Here is a 24,462-nt window from a genome sequence, read left to right as displayed (position 1 = left end):
ACAGAGATTATTCAGGAGTATCTCCTTCATTTTTATAATATTCACACATTTTGTCTCCACAAGAAGGATTTGGTTCACTGAAGATCTCTTGGAATGTTCTTTTCCTTAACTCTCTAAGCTGTGCTCTCTTGATTGATTGATTGATTGATTGATTAAGTGCCATCAAGTTGGTGTCGACTCTTAGCGACCACATAGACAGATTCTATCCAGTATGATCTGTCTTCGACTTGGCCTTTTAGGTCTCTCAGTGGTGCATTCATTGCTGTCATAATCGAGTCCATCCACCTTGCTGCTGGTCGCCCTCTTCTTCTCTTACCTTCCACTTTCCCCAGCATTATGGGCTTCTCAAGGGAGCTGGATCTTCACATGATGTGTCCTAAGTATGATAATTTGAGCCTGGTCATTTGTGTCTCGAGTTAAAATTATGGATTGATTTGTTCTGTGATCCATTTGTTTGTTCTCCTGGCTGTCTATGGTATCCTCAAATGTCTTCTCAAGCACAAAAGTTTAAAAGCATCAATGCTTTTTCTATCTTGCTTCTTCAAAGTCCAGCTTTCACATCCATAGAGTGTCAAAGGGAAAACCATTGTCCGAACGATTCTAATCTTTGTAGGTGTAGACACCTCACGGCATCTAAATATCCTTTCCAAGGCCTTCATTGCAACCTTTCATTGCAACCAAGTGCTAGTCTGCAGTGTGTTTCTTAACTGCTGGATCCTTCACTGTTGATGGTCGATCCTAAAAGGCAGAAGCTATCCACCACTTCAATGTCTTCATTGTCAATTCTGAGGCTGGTTGCTGTACCTGTTGTCATTAGTTTAGTCTTCTTGACATTTAGTTGTAGACCCATTTTTTGTGTAGACCCACAATCAGCCCCCAGCCATGTCTTTGCTGTTATAACTGAGCTCTTCCACTTCCTTGCACCAATAATGTAATCAGTTTGATTTCTGTTTATTCCATCTGGTGATGTCCACATGTATAGGCGCCGCTTTGGTTGTTTGAAGAATGTGTTAGCAATGAAGAAATTATTGGCTTGGAAGAAACTAATAAGTAGTTCTCCTGCTTCATTTCTGTTTCCTAGGACATATAGGCCGGCTGTGTTTTCCTCCTTACCTTTTCCAACTTTGGCATTCCAGTCTCCAACCACCAGCATCACATTTTGCTTGATGTTCTGTCAATTTCAGACTGAACTTGAACATAAAACTCATCAACTTACTCTTCTTCTGCATCAGTCGTTGGGGCATAGACTTGAAGAACTGTCATGTTAAAGGGTTGTCCACGAAATCTAATTGATATTAGTCGGTCACTGACCGCATTGTACCCAAGTACTGTCATTGCTATATCTTTCCTGACTATGAAAGCAACACCGTTCCTTCTTTGTTTCTCATGTCATGAGTAGTAAATGGTATGATCTCCTGGCTGAAAGTGTCCCATTCCAGTCCATTTTAATTCACTGATGCCCAAGATGTCAACCTGTAGTCGATTCATTTCATCTTTCAGTGTGTCGAGCTTTCCCATATTCATGCTCTTTACGTTCCATGTTCCCATTGTAATTCTCTCTTTGCAGCTTCAGATTTTCTTTTCCCGCATGGCAACATCAGCTGCTAGATGTCCAAAAGGCTTTAGTCTAACCGCATACTATGAGAGATCCTCAACTCTTCCTTAGTAGCATGTTGAGTACCATCCGACCTGAGGTGCCCATCATCCGGCACTACATTGGCAATCATTCCATTTTGTCTATCCATGTGGTTTTCTTGGTAATTCTTAGTAATTTTCTTGGAGTGGTTTACCATTGCCTTCTCCTGTGTAGTGATCGTCCACCTCCGGCACCTTCCTATATCACTGCTGCCCAATATAGGTGCCTGCTTGCTTTAGCTGGGCATCTGGGATGACCGTTGCGCTTTGGGTGACCCTACTGGGAGTATACCTCCCGGCGTACTTCACTCACTCCTCCCAAGAACACCCCCCACCCAGCATGATGAGGCAGTACAGCAGGACTTGGGGGGTCCCTACCCTCAGGAAATCCTTCTCACCCTGTTGCCTGCCAAGAAAACCCCACATATTGCAGAGGATTCTGGGTGTTTTTTAGGATGTATATCAATCTGACCATGCAGTGCCTTGCCTTAACTGAAAATGCACCCTATAACACATCCAGCAGTTTTGTGCAGCTGATCATTGCAGGGGCAGAAAAGAACAGGCTGCCTTCGGAGAACAATCTGCCTTACAGATAAGTTTTATTTTTGTCATTGGGCCCCTCCCTGAAGTATTTCTGAGAAGTCCTGCAATTGCCTGGAATGCAGTGTGAAAACTACTTCTCTAAACAGTACTTTCTTCTGTCAGGTGGGAAAGCACCTTGAGGAAGGATGACATGGGCCCAGCCCCTGCTACAGGAATAATTGCATGAATAAGCAGTTCAGGAACCAAGGCTACAGATCCATCTTCAAATTTGCATACCCCTCTTCACTTTTCCACACGAAGCTCCCAGTACTGTCGACTCAGAGGCCTGGCAGCAGTCCCCCAGAGTTCCAGGCAGGGATCTTTTCCTGTCCTGAATATCAGAGATCCTTTGTTTCATTTCATTTCTATACTGCCAATCCACAAAATAGCTCAGGGCAGTTCACAATAAAAATAAGACCATTTAAAATATTAACATAAAATATAAAATGAAACCATTTAAAATATTAACATAAAACTCACTTTAAAACCTCTTAAAATTCACTTAAATAAAACTGAAGATGCTGCGGATTGTTCCTGAGACCTTTTATATGCAAATCATGCATGCTCTTCTTCAAACTGAAAAGAGTTAAAACTGAAAATGGAACACAGAATTAACTTGCAGAATTCATTGTAACAAAATATCTTTCACGGGGTTTCGTTATGTTTATGATGAACAAGTCTACCAAACATGATTATCCATATTGCTAAATAGAATCTTCTTATCTCTGAATACCAGATGTGTGTGGATTTCCAGTGACATCTCTCTTGAATCTAGACTAGTTGGCCCTGTGGTGTGTTCCAGCAAGGCACTTCTTATGTGGAAAGGATTTGTTATGTAGTAATTGTTCATGTGAACGTGGCCCCTGAGGAAAGGACTGGATATTTATCTGCTTATTTCATGTAGACATTTGCATTCTCAAACTGAAGGAGAATTCGCTCTCATGATGTAGCATGCCAGAAGGTACAGTACATTTCTTCCTATGGGTAGCAGGGTGGATGGGAGCCAAGTACAGTATAAGAAAGGAAAGAGAGCCAGCGTGGTGTAGTGGTTAGAGTGCTGGACTAGGTCCAGGGAGACCCGAGTTCAAATCCCCATTCAGCCATGATACTAGCTGGGTGACTCTTGGCCAGTCACTTCTCTCTCAGCCTAACCTACTTCACAGGGTTGTTGTGAGGAGAAACTTAAGTATGTAGTACACTGCTCTGGGCTCCATGGAGGAAGAGCGGGATATAAAATGTTTTTTAAAAAGGGGGAGGGGGAGGATGTTCTTCCACAGAAGAAAAATCTATTAGCCACTGCCAGAGGATACATGCCAAAGATCTGATCAAATATATGTTCCCGTATATGAGACTGCCCTTGCTACATTATATATTGAAACAAGCAAAACGACGAGTCGTTTCACAGAGAGAAACGGAATGAGAAAGAAGTCCAATCCATATATCAACTTTGGTCTTTAAACTGTTTTTCAGCATGTTGTCTTCTCTTCTCTCCATGTCTTAAATAAAGCTTATTTTGAACAGGGGTTCACAAAGTTTAGCTGCATATATACATGGGAATGGATTTGTGCATATTCACCCCATTACCTATGCCTCTCTCTTTCCCCACTCCCCTCTGTTGCTTATGTCTAAATTTGCTTATGTCTAGAGTAAGCTTTCTGACATATTTTACTCTGTATAATGCTACATAAACAAGACAATAACATGCATGTTAACACTGGCCCACATACAGCACAGTGAAACGTGGGTGGTTCAGCAGCACCCAAGCTGCGTGCATGTGTCAGGGCTTCAACTTAAAATTGCACAACCACAGTTATATAGATACTACCTCCATTAGAAAGAAATTGACACCGCGTTGCACAACTGCAGTTGCACAAATCTAAGTTGGAGCAGAACATCCCTGTTCTGCAACAGCATGGGCAGTGTTTCAGATATTTAAAGGACCACACAAAAGGGAAATTGATCTGAGAATATGCAGCTTCAGACATATATCCAACAAGCTTAATTCCCTTTCCCGTAAAAGAGACCACAAGTCACTTCTATGCTAGTGCAGAGAAGCTGAGTGGCTGTCCCCAGAGCCTGGGATCAGGTGCCTAGGTCCAGGTATAGCAATCTTGGAGAAGACTCAGGCTTAGGCATGTGTAGCATTTGCTGGAAAAGGGTTTAACAGTCAATGGCACCATCAAGCAGTACATTATAGACATTGATTACCAAACTGATCTCAGCAGGGTTCTGAACTTTCATATCAGTGATAGGCTTAGATATTCTGCCTCTTCAGCAGCATACCTCACCCAACTGGATGTTCCAAAGCACGGAAGAGTATTCATTCTGGCTTGCTGTCATGGCCTCCCTTCAGCAGTTCTAGAAGGCCGTTATAGACGGACTCCATTTGCAGAGCGACTATCCCCTGGGGCTCAGAGCAGATCGAAACTACTGAGCATGTCCTCCTCCACAGTTTGTTATATAGATACATTCACGCCTCCCTCGTCCTTCCATTTCTGTGCAAGTATCCAGGACTTTCAAGCCAATTCTACAGCTCCTTGCTGCTTTCTGATTTTAAGCCTGCCATCACATATAGTGTTGTTCTATGCGGCAGCGACCAGCATTGTCGGCGGATGGCAGGCAGTGAGTCTTAACGGCCTTAGTCTGACCCTCGGTGACTCAGGGTGGGCACTACGCTTTGCTCACTCAATACTGATTCAATAGAAAAACTTACACTCCCCCCTTCTTTTTAACTTCTCCTTCTATGTAGCCTTATAGTCTGGCCCTTATCCAGTTTTATTACTTAGGCTTTGATGTATTTCTGTCTCCTCGTGTCTTTTAATCTTTTTACATCCATTTTATGCCCCCCTTGTAATGCACTTTTATGACTTTTATTACTTTTCAGGCTTTTATGCCCTCATGCTTCTGATGTACTTTTATATTATAAATATTTATATAATTATATAATTTTTTAAATATTTTTAGTATTATGCCTTAAGTACCATTCCATATGAAATCACTTTTTATCTATTCTCACTTTTAACATTTAATCACCCTTATACTTTATGCTGGTCTATGACCTTAATAAAGACTGATTGACAGTCAATGGTATATGCTATGGAACAGCCTCCCCAGTGAGAGTTGCCTGGCATTGTCACTTTGTTCTTTTAGACACCAGATGAAGACATTTCTGTTCACATAGGCTTTTAAAAATTGATTTTAAAAAAAGGTTTAAAAAATATTTGGCATTGTATTTTGTATTTTCTATTATAAGTTTGTCCTGTTTTATGCGTTTTTATTGGATGTTTTTTACCACTGTGTTATGGCGAGGCATTCAGACAACAATTTGCTATGGGACAGTTAACAAATAAATTGTATTATTATTATTAGTAGTAGTAGTAAATGGGATGCACTTTTAAATGTAGATGCAAACTCTTGGCACTGCATTGCTTTCAGTGGAATGTGTACTTAGAAGTGCATTCATATCCACATTCCAGATGTGTATCTCATTGAAAGCAGTGCACTACAAATAGACATCATCCAATTCATATCTTTTTGAATCTGCACTGTATATTTAAAGTCAAAAGAACGTTGCATTTAATTTATAGTAAAAAGCGGGGGCATGCACCAAAAGTAGGGGCAAAATATACAAAACATGTGGTTTTCCCCCTCAGGTTTCCATTTATTAATAATTTGAAGGTCAAAATCAATTAATTGAAGGAGGAGTTATAATATTTGACTCATTACTCTATTTCACTCTTCATTTTAAAATGATGTATGTCAATAAACATTTTAATGTTCTGTTCAAAATATCAGATAATTTCTCATGAGTCCGTAGCAGTGAGGGGCAGGGTGGAGCAAAATTTAAAGAGACAAAGTGACACATTCATTCACAGGTGTATGAGAGACTGTGACCTTTATCAGTGAAATGTGCAGCTGCAGAATACAACTCATCATAGGACCATCCTATTTAGTTCAATCCAGAGCTGGTCTTGACACTCGGCCTCCCTGGTACTTACCAGAACATCTTGATTGTTGTGCCAGTTCTTCAGCATGGCTCTAATATTCCTTCATCTTTCCAGGCTTACAGCCCATATATTGGAGCAGGGACGATGTGGGCCAGTGGCTGAAGTGGGCTGAGAAGGAGTTCTCGTTGAGACCCATTGACAGCAACACTTTTGAGATGAATGGCAAGGCGCTCTTGCTTCTGACCAAAGAAGATTTTCGATACAGGTCTCCACATTCAGGTGAGGAGTTTACGTACTAAGTGGGGAGCGGGATGCACACACTATGTAAGGCAGGAATTCAAAGTCCTTCAGAGCCTTGCAGTGGCAAAAGATTTGATCTGCAAAAGAGCTAAAACTCTGCAATATTTATTCAGTTTAGACTGCAAGTTCAGAGACCTCTCTATTTGCTTATGAACACCTGTAAAGCTCTGTGGCTAGGTTACATGCTACTCACAAGTTACTCTAAAGGACTTCTTAATTTCAGTAGGACTCCTCAGAAGTAATTTAGCCTGAATGTCAGCCTCTGTATATAGGTGGCTCTGTGTAAATTTCTGTAATAACATTCCAGATGTGTACAAGCATGCAAGTCCTCCTCTTCTCCTGAACCACTTCCACCAACATAGGCAGGAAAGATACTATCAGAGATCCAAGAGGGAAAGGAAGGCATTGGACTGTTTGGAGAACCTGTGACATTCCACTGGGGAGAACCCCCTCCTACCACCAAATGTCTTTTTCTCCTAGAAAGTACAGTGAGGATAAGGTCGTACTTGTTAAAAGCCATTGTGACCTCAGCAGCCAGTCCTCCCTGCTGCCCTGCCACCTATTTGCTTGTTTGGAAATTCTAAGTTCTAAATGGAAAGCTGGTCCATGCCATAGATGTCAAATATTCCCACCATTTGCTGGACATTTTGTTAGTAGTAGTGTGTGCAGTGTATTCTGTCATTTATATTCTTTGCATCCGAGTTTTAAAATGTGAATCGGCTCTCATAGGAACATAGGAAACTGCCATATACTGAGTCAGACCATTGTTCTATCTAGCTCAGTATTATCTTCACAGACTGGCAGCGGCTTCTCCAAGGTTGCAGGCAGGAATCTCTCTCAGCCCTATCTTGGAGAAGCCAGGGAGGGAACTTGGAACCTTCTGCTCTTCCCAGAGCGGCTTCATCCCCTGAGGGGAATATCTTGCAGTGCTCACATCAAGTCTCCCATTCATATGCCACCAGGGCAGACCCTGCTTAGCTATGGGGACAAGTCATGCTTGCTACCCCAAGACCAGCTCTCCTCTACTCTCAGTCTGCCAGATGCTTAATACTAATACTGTTTTATTCACCCATGGGTGAATAAAACAGTATTAGTATTAAGCATCTGGCAGACTGAGAGTAGAGGAGAGCTGGTCTTGGGGTAGCAAGCATGACTTATGGTTTCAAGCATGTCTTATGGTTTCAAGCAAGCATGACTTATGGTTTCAAATGACTTATGTTGACCACCTCTGCCTTTGGAATGTAGTCAACATCAACCCATGTATATTTTACTAAATTTGAAAAAGTATGAAATCAACTTAATAGGATTTTTTTAAAAAAATACCCATATCACATACCTTCATATTAAGTGAATGAACTTGTAATTCAATCATATATGAACGACTAGAAATGATAAAAACCAACTTAGACTAACTGCCTGGGAACAGCTTGTGTCTCTTATGGGGAGTAACAGTTTGGGGCACACACACACCCTGGGCACACACACACCCTTTGCAGCCCTTCACACGGTGCCTGGCATGGAGGACCTGTATTTCGAAGTCCAGGAGAGATGTGTGTTTGCATGAGCAAGTGAGAAATGGGATACGTCATGCATGCAAAGGACCTGGTGTGCTTATGGGTCATTCTGCGTGATCCTGATACTATGAAATTGACTTCCCATATCAAGATCTCCCAAACCCTCCTGAGACAGATTGCTCAGAATCCCCAGAGCCTGTCTCTGTTTGCTCAGTAAGACATTTTAAGTGCATCCCTTCCTGCCTTCATCCAAAAGCCCCAAAGGCTAACTAACCCAGATCTCTTGGGATTTCTCAGTTCTTAGGTGTACAGAATGGCCCCCTTCCAGTACACCTGGGTGATTGTCCCAAAGGATAAGCCCATCACCTTTCTGGTGCCAAGATTGGCACATTTACATATCCCCTAGCAGTAATTTTCAGTAATATTTTATTTTCCTCCCCCTAGACCCACATCCTAGCCCATGCATGAATGACTGTGTGTGAATGTATAGGACTAGACTAGTAGGTATCGGTTAGAATGACTTAGGACTTGCCCTTTTGGTTTATGGTTTAGATTTTGTTCTATTTTTCAACAAGTTTTGTTGGGGAATGGGGCCCAGCCCCAGCCCCTGGGTTGAAAGCATGCTCAGTCTCAGCCAAACACATGTTGGGGTAATTATGGCTATTGTTGACTGTTCAATATGATATGCAGTCTGCTACTAGCCCCACTCCAAGAGAACCACTCTCTCATGAGAGTATTTGGCCATAGAGATAGGCATGTAGGCAAAGGGGCTTTTACTGCCCAGCCTAGTTAAGAATTTGGTCTCAGCCCCAGTGATGAGTCTCCAAACAGCCTCGAACTTGGTCCCGGCAGTTTCCGTGGACTGAGATTTCAAATGTCCCCTTTAAGAGCCCTTTCTTTGGTTAGTTAAATCCCACACTCTGTTCCACTGATGGCATTCACCTGGCTTGCCCAAACTGCCTTAACATTGAGGTACCCTGTCCCAGAATTCCCTGCTGTGGCTAACTTGCATCTGTTGCAACTTCTGGCCTAGTTCGGCCTAATCTGCCTAAGAACGTAGAATCTATCCCCAGTCTTTCCTGATCTGCTTTCCTGAAGCCACCCACATACACGGAGTAGCCCGGACCCATTGTCTGGAGGGTTGAGTAGAAAGGGGAAGGATGTGAGTTCTGTTGTTAACCAGAAGTGCTGGGAACCCCACACTAGCAGGGGCTTCTAGGAGCTGGAGTGATATATCTCATGAGAACCCTAAGGTCTTCCCTGGTTAAAGTGAACCACAGAATTGGCCCAAACCCAGAATCCTTTGCCCTTTTTTATCTACTTATCCTCACCTAAAGGGCTGTACATAGGCCCTTTCACAGAGCTTAGGGTAGCTGGTTCTCCCTGACCTTTCCTAGGTCCCAAGCCCGAAGCCTTTTGAGTACCACAGACTTAACACCCCACTTGGTTCCTCCACTTCTATCTATGCTAACATCAGATAATCTAAATGTTGTTTAAGTTATCAGAGTTTCTAGACACTGTTTATTAACAGCAGTATACAGTATTTACAGTTCCTGTGTAAGAATCCACCATCTGTTTAATAGTGGTTATGGTTTTTATTTGTGAAAAGGGTAAAACAGTAGAAAATCAATGTTTTGACATGCAAGTTGACATACGTGTACTCTGTCATGTGGGAATGCCCCACATGTTGTATACTTTTCCTCTTCTCATTATTTTTAATAAAAGTCATGATCGGAATACTGCTGGGTCCTTCTTTTGTCCTGAAAAAACCCTGCATGTTTTATAACACCCCTTCTGATCCCAGAGGGGCAGGGTAGCACTCCCAAATCCCTCAAACATTCAACATCTACTGTTCTACAAAAAAGGCTAGGAGTACCTGATGTTTCATTAATGTTGAAGCAAAGGAAATTGTTGACCTGATCACTGCATAGATGAAAAGCTATTCTGACTAAGGTGGCCTGTACCACTTCTAACTGCAGGTAGAATTTCACCTACAGTCTGAGGTGATATAGTGGTTGACCCAAGTCTGTCTTTGTTGAGAAAGAGACTAATAGAAGTTCCCAGTTTTCTGTCACATTCTGGCTTGACCAATGGTGCTTCTACTCTAGTCTAGGGATGTGCAGGAACCAATTTGGAGGCCCTAAGGACTTCCGAACTGGTTCAAACAACCAGCTGTTTGGCCTGTTAGAAGTGGGGTGCGTGTGTCTGACTTTAAGGGTGGGGGAGGGTGCACTTACCCCTCCCTCCGCTTTCCCCCCCGCTGGTGCTCCTTTAGCAAAGGATCCTTCAGGGCAGCAGCATACATCCCTGCTGCCCCGTCTCCTCTTTGCCTGGAAGTACCCGGCGCGTGTGTGTGTGCATACACCCGCCATGCCAGGTACTTCCTGGTACTTCTGAGCAAAGAGGAGACAGGGCGGCAGGGAGGTATGCTGTTGCCTCGAAGGAGCCTTTGCTAAAGGGGGGGAAGCCGAGGGAGGGGTAAGTGCACCCTCCCCTGCCCTTGAAGTCAGACCCCACCCCCGCCTTCGAACTTCCCCTGCCTGGTTCCGTGCACTACCCCTCTTTCCTAGAATTACCATTCATTTTTTCTAGAATTACCATTCACTCATTTTTAACAAAGCACCCAGATGGCATCATTTCCCAGTTGTAGACATCCAGTTTCTGTGTTCTTCTCCCATTTCCCCCCCTGACCTGAGTTGGGTGATTTTTAAAATAATAATAAAATGTAATTGCAGCTCAAACATGTCTGATATGGAGCACTATTAAGGTTTTTCAGGACTCCTGTGCCTTTAAATTAAACATATTTCCAGGTTCAGGCCATTTTATTGCTTTGTCGATCCTGGCTGAGTAATTAGTGAATGTTGTACATTGAATTCCCTCTCTGTGAATTGGCCCATGTCAATTCCTTGTTCCTCTTGGGGTGAAGACTAGAGGCTTTAATTATGGCTTTCCTGTCATCCCCCCACTCCCAATTTTAATAGCAAAATGTTTTGTTAAAAAAGGAAAAGGAAAAAATAGGAAACACCCCCCCCCCCCGGAATAGATTTTTATATGGGGCAGTTCACTGAAAACCTTTTCGGTGGGCAATTTCTCACTAATCATGTAGCCAATATAAACAGGAAGCAATCAGTCAGGCTGAACCTGCAAGCAATAAACTTTAGCTTGAAGTTTCCAGGGAGCTTTCTGAATAGAATTTAGTTGTGAGTAGACTTTATAGAAAGATCTTCACATGGGGAAGGGCACTGCTAGTTTGCATAAGCGGTATTTTAAATGTCATGTGGAACCTGTGTTCTGATTCCACTTGCAGCTACTTGTAGAAAGCAGTGCCTCAAGGCATGTGTGAAAGCACCCTGAGAAACAGAACTGGGACTATGCAGATAGGGCAGGTTTGTTTCTTAGTGGCTCCCACTGAATTAAATGGGATAAAGTAAGAGGTTGCACTCTGTCACATCACTTGAGAAGGAGCAAAACCTGCTTCTTACTCCAGACCCTGGATTCACCCATGGTGAATGGCAAGTTTAGACCTCATCCCAATGTAATCCTGAGTGGACTTTTTGCCATATGGCTGCCATATTTTTTGTGTGAGGAAAAATGGCTCCCTCATGCCCCACCTTCTCTTCAAGTACTAGGGCTCTTATTTTGAAAGAACAATGGGCAGGGCTAGGTTTGGAAAAGCAAGCCTGGTCCTGTGCATTGTTCTCATAGGAGGGTGGCAAATGGGGGAAGAGAAGTAGGACAGTGGAGGTTATGGAAAGGACTAGAATGCTCCATCCCTCCCTCTCTTCTCTCCTTCATACTTGACAGGACTTTAGCTAGTAAACTGTGATAACATCCAAAGTTATGTAACTCTGTAGCAATGAGCCAAAGTGCAGGATGCGTCTGCACAAACCCTGTTTCTGAAACCACACCCTTTTTTGCTGGGTCTACATCATTCATTGTATAGCTATAATTCAGACTCTGTGTGTGTAAAACACACAGGCCAAGCCCTAAACAACAGGTTGAAATCCACCCAGATTCAACTTTTGAAATATTTTGCAATAACATCCTATTCAATGGTATTGTTTATCTGATCCTACTAGGATTTTTTTCAGCAAGCGTGGTCTCATAGATGGAGATAGATCTGGGAGGCCTAGGTTCAATTCCCATTTAAGAACAGCCCTGCTGGATCAAGCCCAAGGCCTATCTAGTCCAGCATCCTGTTTCACACAACGGCACACCTGATGCCTCTGGAAAGCCCACAGGCAGGGGGTGAGGGCAAGCCCTCTCTCCTGCTGCTACTCCCCAGGAGCTGGTATTTAGAGGCATCTGAGGCTGGAGCTGGCCTATAGCCATCAGACTAGTAGCTATTAATAGACCTGTTCTCCATGAATTTGTCTAAGCCCCTTTTAAAGTTATCCAAGCTAGAGGCCATCACCACATGCTGTGGCAGATAATTCCACCGACAGCTTAGACCCCATCAGCGTATATGTGAAGTTGGGGGGGTTGCCCCAACATGCATCACTTTACGCTTGCTTACATTGAACCGCATTTGCCATTTGTCACCCACTCACCTAGTTGGGAGATATCTTTTTGCAGCTTCTCACAGTCTGTTTTGGATTTCACTACCTGAAAGAGTTTGGTATCATCTGTAAATCTGGTCACCTCTCTGCTCACCCCAACTTCTAGATCATTTATGAACAAGTTAAAGAGCACCTGTCCCAGTAACAATCCCTGGGGAACCCCGCCTCTTACTTCCCTCCATTGTGAAAACTGTCCATTTATTCCTCCCTCTGTTTCCTGTCCTTCAACCAGTTACCAATCCACACATGAACCTGTCCCCTTATCCCATGACTGCTAAATTTACTCAAGAGCCTTTGGTGCAAAACTCTGTCAAAAGCTTTTTGGAAGTCCAAGTATACTATGTCAGCCAGAGCACCTTTATCCACATTAGGGATGTGCGAAATGTTTCGGGTACAGAACGATCTGTACTCGAAACAGCGAATTTCGGGTGATTCGAATCCGAACTGAATCACCCCCGGAGAGCCCCAAATAATTTTGGATCTGAAACGAATCACCCCTGTTTCGGATCCGAAATATTCGGATGTTTCGGACATCCATTTTGTGGCCTTCTTTCCCCCCCCCCTCCATTTTGAGCAAGGACGTCTATTTGAATTTCCCGCCTTTTTGCCTCCAATTGACTTCAATGCAAAAAGGTCTGATGTGGCGTCTGCTCGAATTTCGGATCCCAGGAGCAAAATAGTGGGGTGGGGTGGTAGTGCCTAATGGGTGGAGGCTACCACCCCAATTGCAGAGGGATTGGGCAAAGGGCTGATTTTTGGTGAATCTTTGAAGTTTTAGTGTCTTTGGGGCAGATTGGGGGCATAATGTGGGATCTGGGCCAAAATAGTGGGGTGGGTGGTAGTGCCTAATGGGTGGAGGCTACCACCCCAATTGCAGAGTGATTGGGCAGAGGGCTGATTTTTGGTGAATTTCTGAAGTTTACTCATCTTTAAGGTTTTCCCCCATTAGGTATAATGAAGGGTGTATCTCTTCACATCAGGGGGAAAGGGGTGGCCTAGAGCGGTGTGGGGTTGGTGGTAGTGCCGGGTAGGGGCAAGGAAGCTACCTGAATTTTTTCAAAGGATTTGGGCAGAGGGCTGATTTTTGGTGAATTGTTGAAGTTTACGCGTCTTTAAGGTTTTCCCTCATAAGGTATTATGGAGCTTTCAGCAGCCTCATAAGTGCACTTAGGGGGTGCTGGGGTGGCCCAGAGCGAGTGGTGGTGTAGTGCACATAGGGTGCCAACCACCCCCATGGGTTGTTAACCCATGGCGTACAGGGTTCTGTTGTTTCTGAGGTATTCTGAGTGTGGATTCTATGATAGCAAATTAGAGTGGATTCATGGTGTCTCATTGAAAATCTCATTTGCTATCATAGAATCTACACTCAGAATACCTCAGAAACAACAGAACCCTGTACGCCATGGGTTAGAAACCCATGCGGGTGGTTGGCACCCTATGTGCACTACACCACCACTCGCTCTGGGCCACCCCAGCACCCACCAAATGCACTTATGGGGCTGCTGAAAGCTCCATAATACCTTATGAGGGAAAACCTTAAAGACGCGTAAACTTCAACAATTCACCAAAAATCAGCCCTCTGCCCAAATCCTTTGAAAAAATTCAGGTAGCTTCCTTGCCCCTACCCGGCACTACCACCAACCCCACACCGCTCTAGGCCACCCCTTTCCCCCTGACGTGAAGCGATACATCCTCCATTATACCTAATGGGGGGAAACCTTAAAAACGCATAAACTTCAGAAATTGACCAAAAATCAGCCCTCTGCCCAATCGCTCTGCAATTGGGGTGGTAGCCTCCACCCATAAGGCACTACCACCCCACCCCACTCTTTTGGCCCAGATCCCACTTTATGCCCCTGATCTGCCCCAAAGACACTAAAACTTCAAAAATTCACCAAAAATCAGCCCTTTGCCCAATCCCCCTGAAAATTGGATGGTAGCCTCTACCCATTGGGCACTACCACCCCACCCTACTATTTTGCCCCTGGGACCCATTTTTTAATCCGAATCGATTTGGATTAATTCGGATCCAAATCGAATCGGGATGATTCGGATGGGCCATATTCGGATACAAAACAGAACAGGGGTGTTTCGGTTCAGATCTGAATCGAAACACCGAAAATCCGAATTGCACACCCCTAATCCACATGCCTCTTTTGACACTCTCAAAAAACTCCAAAAGGGTAGTGAGTCAAGACTTGCCCTTGCAAAAGCCATGCTGGTTCTCCTTCAGCAAGGCCTGTTCTGTTTAACAATTTTATCCTTAAGTATGTTTTCCATCAATTTACCTGGCACAGAAGTTAAGTTAGCAGGCCGGTAGTTTGCCAGATCCCTTTTTGAAAATCGGAGTTACATTAGCTACTTTCTAGTCCTCTGATACAGAACCTGATTGTAGGGACAAGTTACATATTTTTGCTAGGAGATCAGCAATTTCACATTTGCATTTCTTCAGCACTCTTGGGTGGATGCTATCTGGTCCTGGCAATGTGTTAATTTTTAGTTTTTGAAGGCAGTTTAGAACATCCTCTCATCACCTCAGTTCCTCAGCCTCCACTTCTGGCTAGGGCTCACCATATAACATTGTGCTAGTCACTATCTCTCAGCCTCATTTGCTTTTAGTTAAGGTGACTGGAATTATAACTGATAGTTATTTTGGGTGGAAATGAATTTTAAAAACCTACCTCACAGGATTGCTGTGAGGAAATACACATAACACCCCCCATCCTCTTCCCCAGTAAAACATGTTTTACATATGTTTTAAAAATTAAAACATGAGAATTGCAAGAATTGCTGTCCTAGATCAGACTCAGGACCCATCTTGTTGAGCATCCTCTTCCCAATAGTTACCAACTAGAGGTCTCTGGGAATCCCACAAGCGAGGCATGAAGGCAACAACTTTCCCCTGTGGTTTACCCTTGGCAAACAGGCCTAGTAAGTACAATTTTGAAAGTGAATGATTTAGTGAGAAGACATTAATTTGAGATGATGGGCAGGACATCATTTTGCACATATATAGCATTTGGATACATCCCACTCTGCTGTCCAGTTCTTTGTATTAGTATAGGGAAGGGGACTTAGTCCTTAAGGAATGCTTCAAATGTCTACTTCTGCCTAGTTCTTGCTGGGTGGCAAGTCAGTGTCTGGGCTGTGCCACTTCAGAGTGCAGGTGGGGGTTCATGTAACTAAATGCTCCAGCATACTAAAAAATATTCCTGCCAAACAGAAATCCAGATGTCAAGGGAAGGAGTTCTAGCCTAGCCTTCTCCCTCACTGTGTGTTTTCTGTGTTCAGGGGTCTTTTGTGGGGGAATGATGGAGGAGAATTCTGTCATGTAAGCTCTCACTTGCAGTCTGAAGTGGTACAGCCCAGGCAGACATTTACCACTCCTGTGGCATCCAGGACTTTGATTTTTTTCTAGCATTGTGTAGCTTTTCATTTCCTTGAGCTGGCTATTTCTCTTTCAGGTGATGTGCTATATGAGCTTCTTCAGCATATCTTGAAGCAAAGGAATTCTCATGTACTGTTTTCACCATTTTTCCACCCTGGGAACTCTATCCATGCTCAATCAGATGTCATGTTACACCAGAACCATGATGAAGGTAAGGACAAATATATCTTTCTTATAAGAAGTAATGTTACACAAGGGATTTTTGCAGTGCTCTGAAATGATGGGAAAACATTGAGAGGTACCTTTAAGAGTGGTATAGAAGGATACATATTCCTGTACCTTTAAGAGCGGTATAGAAAGATAAATCTACTACCATTCCGTCTTATGCAACCTGTAAAGATTCAGGAGCTCTGAACTAGAATAATAGGATATAGCAGAGGCTTGCATTATAGTCTCTGTGATGACATATTTACATTCTGTGCTTGTGGCTATATGTTTAGATCACTCCTCTAAAATTGGTTCATGTGGTTGAAATACATAACTAAGGAGACCAAAGAAGGGCAACCTATGTTGTTGTGTGACTTGGGTTGTCAGATCCTGTTAATTTGGCACATGAATGCTTAGAGTAGGGCATACCTACTGCTTCACTTATCCAATAAGAAACAGCTTGTATGTAGAAAACTAGCGCACTTGAGGAAATTTGTACACCCAACCAATGCCAGTATATATGTGGCAAACCCCTATAAATCCATAAAGTGTGAATTGGCTTTTTATCACTGGAGTTTGCTGCCCTTCAGACTTTTAACATATTAAGCTTATTTAACTTATTTAATGAAAAGAAATATCACTGTAGCTCAGTAATAGATCAGATGCTTTGGGCAGAAAGTCCCAATATCAATCTCTGGCATCTCCAAGAAAAAGGACCTTAGCTAGAAAAGTTAGAAGGGCTGTGAAAGGCCTCTGCCATTGGAGCGAGACTGGACTGGGCTGACTGTGCTAATGGTAGTGATTCTCTTTATTGAATAAGAGTAACTGTCTCTATTCTGTGTCCCTCCAGTGGTTGATGCTGCTGTATACCTTGTGTTTCCTTTTCGATTGTGAGCCCTTTGGGATTAGGGAGCCATCTTTTTTTTTCCCCTTTGAAAACCGCTTTAGGAACTTTTTGTGTTGAAAAGCCACCAGAGGCTTTTGAGTAAACTTAGCAGTCATGGGATAAGGGGGCAGGTTCATGTGTGGATTGGTAACTGGTTGAAGGACAGGAAACAGAGGGTAGGAATAAATGAATGAACAGTTTTCACAATGGAGGGAAGTAAAAGGTGAGGTCCCCCAGGGATCTGTACTGAGACCAGTGCTCTTTAACTTGTTCATAAATGATCTGGAAGCTGGGGTAAGCAGCAAAGTGGACAAATTTGCAGATCACACTAAATGTAAGCAAGTGTAAAGTGATGCATATTGGGGCAAAACCCTCAACCTCACCTATATGCTGATGGGGTCTGAGCTGTTGGTGGAATTCTCTGCCACGGCATGTGGTGATAGCCTCTAGTTTGGATAGCTTTAAAAGATGGCTATAGGCCATCTCCATCCTCCAAGACAAGATGCCTCTAAATACTATGTTCAATATATGCGTTGAAGCACAAGCAGAACCATAGTTTGCCTTCCCAGATGAGTGGAAAAAACTGACGGTTTGTTCAAATCAAAGACTGGGAATCAGTCTTGGAATCACTGCACGTCGGGAGAGGAAGTAGGGGTGAATAAAAAGAGGTTGTGAGCCTGAGGCTACTCAAGCTCATTCTCATAATGCCAAACAACCCCCATTATGTCTGAACCATCCCAGTACAAGACAGCTTGTTGAATTCAAATTAAAAACTTGGCAACAAGGAGTTGCCAAATTTTGAACCAACCTCTTTCATAGCAATTTGATCTGCAACAGTTCTCAAGTGATAACAGCCCTGTTCAGAATACATGTATTCTAATAGAAGTATACTGAATATATGCATTCTAAGCGCACAGAGCATGTAGCAGAATTGCATTCCCTGAGTTTCAAATGTTTGGCCAAAAGGTTTCCCTTCATCCTCTGGGCAATCATTCTGCCTGTGGAGAAGGAGGTGTGAAATGTTTCGTTCTATGCCATGGAAATATTCAGAAGCTGACTTTCCTAGGTTGCTCAGATCTGTCTCCAACACTAATTGGAACATAGATCTGGAGACAGATCTGAGTAACTGCTATTTTCCAAAAACAAATGCAAGTGGCAGAACAGCCATTTTTCTTTCTTTGTCCCAATAGCCCTCAGTGCAAAGTGAAATCTGCCTTGCACTTAACAGAGATTAATCAAATTAAGTCTGCACAAAACCTCTTGCACTCCCACTTAAGACTGTTGCAAACTGCAGACCTTGGGACTTTTCCATCAAATCCGTATTTCTCTTTCTTTCTTCCACCCCCTTTGTTTTGCTCAGGATTCTGACTGATTAAGAGTTCTGGAGAACTCAAAAGCTCATTCACTACTTTGTCATATTTCAGTTGATCCTAATAAAGGTGTTGTCCTTTTAAGATGTTTAGTATCTCTACCTGTGAACACAGAAAACCAAATACAAATCCTTAATTATTCCATTGCTCCTCAAAGCAGATATAAATTCTGTACCTCAAAAGGCATGAGAGCTACTTGACCAATAAGTAGTAGAAAGGTTCTGATTATGTTGTTGCAAACAGAAGTTTCTAGTAATATGCATACTTGCTCAGAAATATGATAATATAGGAAGTTGGAAACTTTATGTAAATCAATTACTTATATCAGCCCCCTTTTAGTCATTTAAATCATGATTGTCATTGCAACTAAATATTTTGCTGATGGTCCCAAAGAGAGTGTAATGCTTAGGAGCACATCGCTCCTTCAGGGTAGGCTGCCAACACTTGAAGATTGGTCCAGGATCACTAACTACACTCTGACATGGCTTTGGCAAACCATAGAACCATCCAACTAGAGACTTCCTGACACAACACCGTCAGACTACTTTACAGAATACAGCTCTAGACAAACAGTGGCTGACATGCTGCATAACATTATGTGCTCCTTGCGACTTAACATTTGCGCAGTTGCCCAAGAGCACTGTTGCGCTCAATGCAAGAATTGCACAAATGCAAGAATTGTGCAATGGACAGTCATTGGAAACATTGCTGTCAAGTGACCACCTGTGTTTGCAAAATTCTTGCATTGTGCAAGTGTTCTTGCACAACTGCACAAATGTTACACTGCAAGGTTCATGCTATGTCAGCCTCTGAATTTTAAAGAATGATTATAAAGACAATAGCATTCCGTAGCACAGTTATCATGCATTGGCAATAATAGGAATGAGGAAGTGCTTTGCAAGAGTCCACCAGAACCTTTTAAAACTCATCTGAAGCCATTTCTAAGAATATGAATTTTATTTTTAAAAAACCAAGCATCACACACAATTAAGGAAATGGGAGCAAGGAAAAAAATACAAAATAGTTGCTAATACTGCTTTACCTTAGCTCAGCAGTTGGACATGTCCTTAGCTGACGGAATATTAATCCCTTCAGCATCTCCCTTCAGATGCCAGCTTGAAGGATGGAAATGGGTGATGTTAGCCTCTTCAGGAGTTATTTTAGGAGGGTTTTTTTAGAAGGGATGCGGTACCTTTGTACAGCATCCCAAAAGTACATCCATACACCCTGTCCTGGTGCTGACACATTCAGAAGCCTCACCTCTGCATGGTCCACGCTTACAGCATTTGTCTGCTGAGACAAACACTGTAAGCATTGTGCAGCGCTGGGGGAGGCTTCTGAGCATGTCAGTGCCAGGGCAGGGCTTGCCAGCACACTGGAACATAGGAAGCTGCCATATACCGAGTTAGACCATTGGTCTGTCTAGCTCAGTATTGTCTTCACAGTCTGGCAGCAGCTTCTCCAAGGTTGCAGGCAGGAATCTCTCTCAGCCCTATCTTGGAGAAGCCAAGGAGGGAACTTGGAGCCTTCTGCTCTTCCCAGAGCAGCTCCACCCCCGAGGGGAATATCTTTCAGTGCTCACACTTCTAGTCTCCCATTCATATGCAACCAGGACAGACCCTGCTTAGCTAAGGGGACAAGTCATGCTTGCTACCACAAGACCAGCTCTCCTCTCCTGTTCCAATGTTGGAATGTTGTACACAGGTATAGTGCCTCTTTTTAAAAAATTGTCTGAGGGGGGGCTTTCTTAGGCTAGTGCTCAAATATTTATAGGAACGAAAGCAAGGAAAGGCTTGTCTCTTTTCCAGGGATAGACAAGCCCTAAGTCCAGTGAGAAGGCTTGTCTGATCTCTCATGTAATCGTGGTTCCTGGGGAATCAGAATTTAGGTTCTGCTCTCCAAATGTAAGATTCTTCCTCGTAAATGAGTTTTGATTTCCATGACTGGACTGGACTTGTTCTCCTTTGTGAAAAAGGCTAAATCCACTAAATAACCAAAAGGTGAGAAATGTGTGTATTTGGAGTTCTTGTAGTGCTCATGAGCCAAGTCTGAGATTTGGGGTTCATCACAATATGGCATCCTGATCTCCAAGAACCCCTTCCCTTGTTCCTGCACGGTAAGCTTTGTGGTCACTGGATCTTGAGGACTATGTATATCATTCTGCCATCCCCACAGTTGTCTTGTGTCCCTTGTGTGATGCCAGTTGATTGCCAAGCTATTTGCCAACAGTAACTAGTGGTGCAGCATGAAATATGCCATGGTGCCTCTACTTCATTTCAAACTGGAGCCCCAAAAGAGTTCACAGGGCCTTCTTTACTGCCAACATTGTCTTGGACCCTGCCCTAATAGCCATGGTTACCCTGTTTTATTGTATTCTCCAAGTGCTGGGTGAATACTATATTTCTTTGATCCTTTTACCTCAGATTTGCTTCCAGCCACTACAATTAGGCTTTTAGTTACGTTTTTTTAAAGGCCTCCTTTGGTAGAAATTAAAAGCTGAGGAGGAACATTTTGTTTTAATTATGGATTACTTCCAGCCACAAACTCTGGGCAGCGAGGGAAACCCTTTGTGCCAAGCGTTCTCCGGCAGGTAATGAGTGCTTCTTGTGTACTTTGACTCACTTACGCTGCCTCTTTCCTGTCATCCGGTGCCTGGTGAAGGAACTCGCACGGCTAAATATAGCACTGTGTGCTGCCTCTCAGGGTGTGTTTTTTGTTGTTGTTGTTGTTCTTCTCTTAGTTGGACTTTTTGGTATGAATGTGCTCCAACCATATGGGGAAAGAGCCTATGGATTTGTTAGCTGGCAGTTGTCTGAAGGAACAGTCTTTAAGCTAGTTTCACAAATTGAGTACCTCACTGATGAAGTTCTGTTTTTCTCCTAATTTTTCCATAATTCTGCAAGCCATAAATGGTCCCAGAGCAGTCATTTCAAAACTATGTGCTGGAGCATACGAGTATAATGCAAGAAGATTGATTGTGTGGTACAAGGTTTAAATCATTTCAGTAACTTAATGCTGTGAGCCCAAAGCACCCATTCACAAAAGGGACTGTCTGCTGTATCTCTGCATGGTTTACTACTCTGACCTTGACTCCTTCCTGTCAACCTCAGCAGTGGCCAGTAATTTTGCTGCATTGGGATAACTGAATGAGCCAGTCACACCCAATCAGAGACCCAGCACAATTACCTGCCCTCAGAGGAAACTTCCTCTCGCATCTCTTCCATTTAAGAGGTACACTCAAAACAGAGGATAGGCTCTTATGAGGGAGGGTAATTCTTACTTTTTCATGCTTTAAAAGTAAGCAATTTCAAGTGTAAGAATGAAGGGTGCTGTTAATGGAACTGCCTCGGGTTGATTGGTAAACACTCCAAAAGCTGTGCTTGGCTTTGGGGAAATTAGCTCAGAGTGGAGCAGTTCCACATCAGAATAAATTTAATGGAAAGTGTTGGTTACAGGAAACTGATTGGCAAAGAGAAAGAGATGTTCATAAACAGAGAAGGTTTGAGGGTAAGGGATACAATGGAATAAAAGAGTCACTAAAATCAATATTATTACTAAAAATACAGTACAAGATTAACTGTACAACTGCTAAGAGGAAATTTAGCTTAGTGTCTGAATTGAAGTAGCTTCTAGGCTGGCCAAAGAAAGAAGGCTCAGAGAATCAGGCTCTTGGATTTAGGAGAGAAGAGACAGATATAGAGGGGGCTCAGATTGGGGCGCAGCAGTTATCATACAACCTCATTTCTTCCTTCAGTAGCGGACAGACCCTCGTGGCTCAGGAGTGATAGACAGACCTCTTCCCTCAGGGGTGGACCAGGGAGTGGCAAGTAGTGAAGAATCAAGGGAGTTAGATAGCAGGGATAGATCCCAAGGGTGTCTGTTCTTGTGAAGCCAGCTCCAGATGTTAGCGAGGAGGGCAGCACAGATTGGATCCGGCAAGGGAGCTGATCCCAGGGCCTGGAAGCAAGAGTGACCTGCAGAGCAAAACACAGCTAAGTGGTATAGCAAATGTTTTCAGCAGCGTCAAAGTAACGGGTGACTCCACAAGGTGGTAACCAAGTGGGTCGCATTGGAGGCCACGGGGAGCACACTGGCTCAAGAATCCAGGGGCAGATAAAGCCCAAAACATGTCCTGAGGGAACATTCCAATTGACCTTCTTTCTTGACTGGGCAGTTCCGGTGAATCTCAAAAGATCCCATTGTTTTGTCTGTTGTGCTGCACTACAACACAATGCGTGACTAGGATAATGCAAATGGAGTGGTTGAATGTGCAAATATGGGAACTCTTTTCGGTCAGAAACACCCAGTAAACTAATCATCGTTTTAATGGGTACATCTCTGAGTTCCTATCGACCACTCCAGTCTTCTTTTGATACGGAGGGAATGCACATTTGCGGAGCCTTATCTGACTTCCTTGCTGGGATAACTGGCTTTTTTACTCGTTTGAGGCATCTATGGAGGGGAAGTAAATCAAAGGAGGGTCAGTCGTGCAGAGAGACCTTGAATAGAGTGTTAACTGTTGCGAGTTAACTTCAGGCATCTGCTTGAGTATCCCAGCATGGGGAAGGTGTGAGGCGAGCTCCCTTTCAATTTGGCTTTTTTGCAGCTGCTAAATTTAAGGGTAACTATCCCACTGCCTACTGAGTGACTGTTCCCCAATATGCCAACAAACAGACAACTCTTGATGCTGTGAGACTCCTGAGCATGCCAATAGTGAGACTCATACTCCTGCAGTCTCAACCATAGGAAGAGAGGCTTCTGGGAACTGGCAGAAAAGCAGTGCTAGCAACAGTGCTTTTAATTCAGAATTAAAATTCTGAATTTCTGAAAATTTTAAAATTCTGAAAACTAATTTTAATTCAGAATAGTGCAACTTAGTTATTAGAAGTACATTGTCATAGAGTATTCAAACAAGTGGCTTATCCAGATTCTGTGTTGTACAGCAGCGTTTTCAGTGTTTGGCCAGGGAATACTGGTGGCTTGATCCAGTTCCTGAGACCATCTTTATCTGGCCCTTAAGAACATAAGAACAGCCCTGCTGGATCAGGCTCAAGGCCCATCTAGTCCAGCAACCTGTTTCACACAGTGGCCTACCAGATGTCGCTGGAAGCCATAGGCGGGAGTTGAGGGCATACCCTCTCTCCTGCTGTTACTCCCCTGCAACTGGTACTCAGAGGCATCCTGCCTTTGAGGCTGGAGGTGGCCCATAGCCCTCCAACTAGTCACTGTTGATAGACCTCTCCTCCATGAAGTCATCCAAACCCCTCTTAAAGCCATCGTGGTTGTTGGCTGTCACCACATCTTGTGGCAGATAATTCCACAAGTTGATTATTCATTGTGTGAAAAAGTATTTCCGTTTGTTGGTCCTAGATTTCCCGGCAATCAATTTCATGGGATGACCCCTGGTTCTAGTGTTATGTGAGAGGGAGAAGAATTTCTCCCTCTCCACTTTCTCCACACCATGCATTATTTTAGAGACCTCTATCATGTCTCCCTGCAGTCATTTTTTTTCTAAACTAAAAAGCCCCAGGTGTTGTAGCCTTGCCTCATAAGAAAGGTGCTCTAGGCCCCTGATCATCTTGGTTGCCCTCTTCTGCACCTTTTCCAGTTCTACAATGTCCTTTTTTAGATGTGGTGACCAGAATTGTACGCAGTACTCCAAGTGTGGCCGCACCATAGTTTTGTATAAGGGCATAATAATATTAGCCGTTTTATTTTCAATCCCCTTCCTAATGATCCCTAGCATGGAATAATTGGCCTTTTTCACAGCTGCTGCACATTGAGTCAACACTTTCAACGAGCTGTCCACCACGACCCCAAGATCCCTCTCCAGGTCAGTCACCGACAGCTCAGATCCCATCAGCGTATACTTGAAGTTGAGGTTTTTCATCCCAGTGTACATCACTTTACACTTGCCAACACTGAACCGCATTTGCCACTTTGTCGCCCACTCCCCCAGTTTGGAGAGATCCTTTTGGAGCTCCTCACAATCAGTTTTAGATTTCACTAACTGAAAGAGTTTGGTATCATTTGCAAATTTGGCCACATCGCTGCTTACCCCTGCTTCTAGATCA

General features: G+C 43.4%; 1 protein-coding gene across 10 annotated transcripts in view; it reads left to right on the top strand.

Moving 5' to 3' along the window:
- ETV6 (ETS variant transcription factor 6) overlaps positions 1-24,462 on the top strand; it is a 232,858-nt gene that overhangs the window by 165,192 nt on the left and 43,204 nt on the right. For all 10 annotated transcript variants that reach the window (XM_053257828.1, XM_053257827.1, XM_053257825.1 and 7 more), the window contains 2 exons: positions 6,279-6,443; positions 16,002-16,136. In XM_053257828.1, coding sequence (XP_053113803.1) covers positions 6,279-6,443; positions 16,002-16,136 — 300 coding nt within the window. The remainder of the gene's footprint in view (positions 1-6,278; positions 6,444-16,001; positions 16,137-24,462) is intronic.

This window comes from Hemicordylus capensis, chromosome 5 (assembly GCF_027244095.1).
Source record: "Hemicordylus capensis ecotype Gifberg chromosome 5, rHemCap1.1.pri, whole genome shotgun sequence".
In the NCBI taxonomy this organism is placed as follows: domain Eukaryota; kingdom Metazoa; phylum Chordata; class Lepidosauria; order Squamata; family Cordylidae; genus Hemicordylus; species Hemicordylus capensis.
Note: the sequence above shows the minus strand (reverse complement) of the source record. Positions and strands in the feature narration are given on the sequence as shown.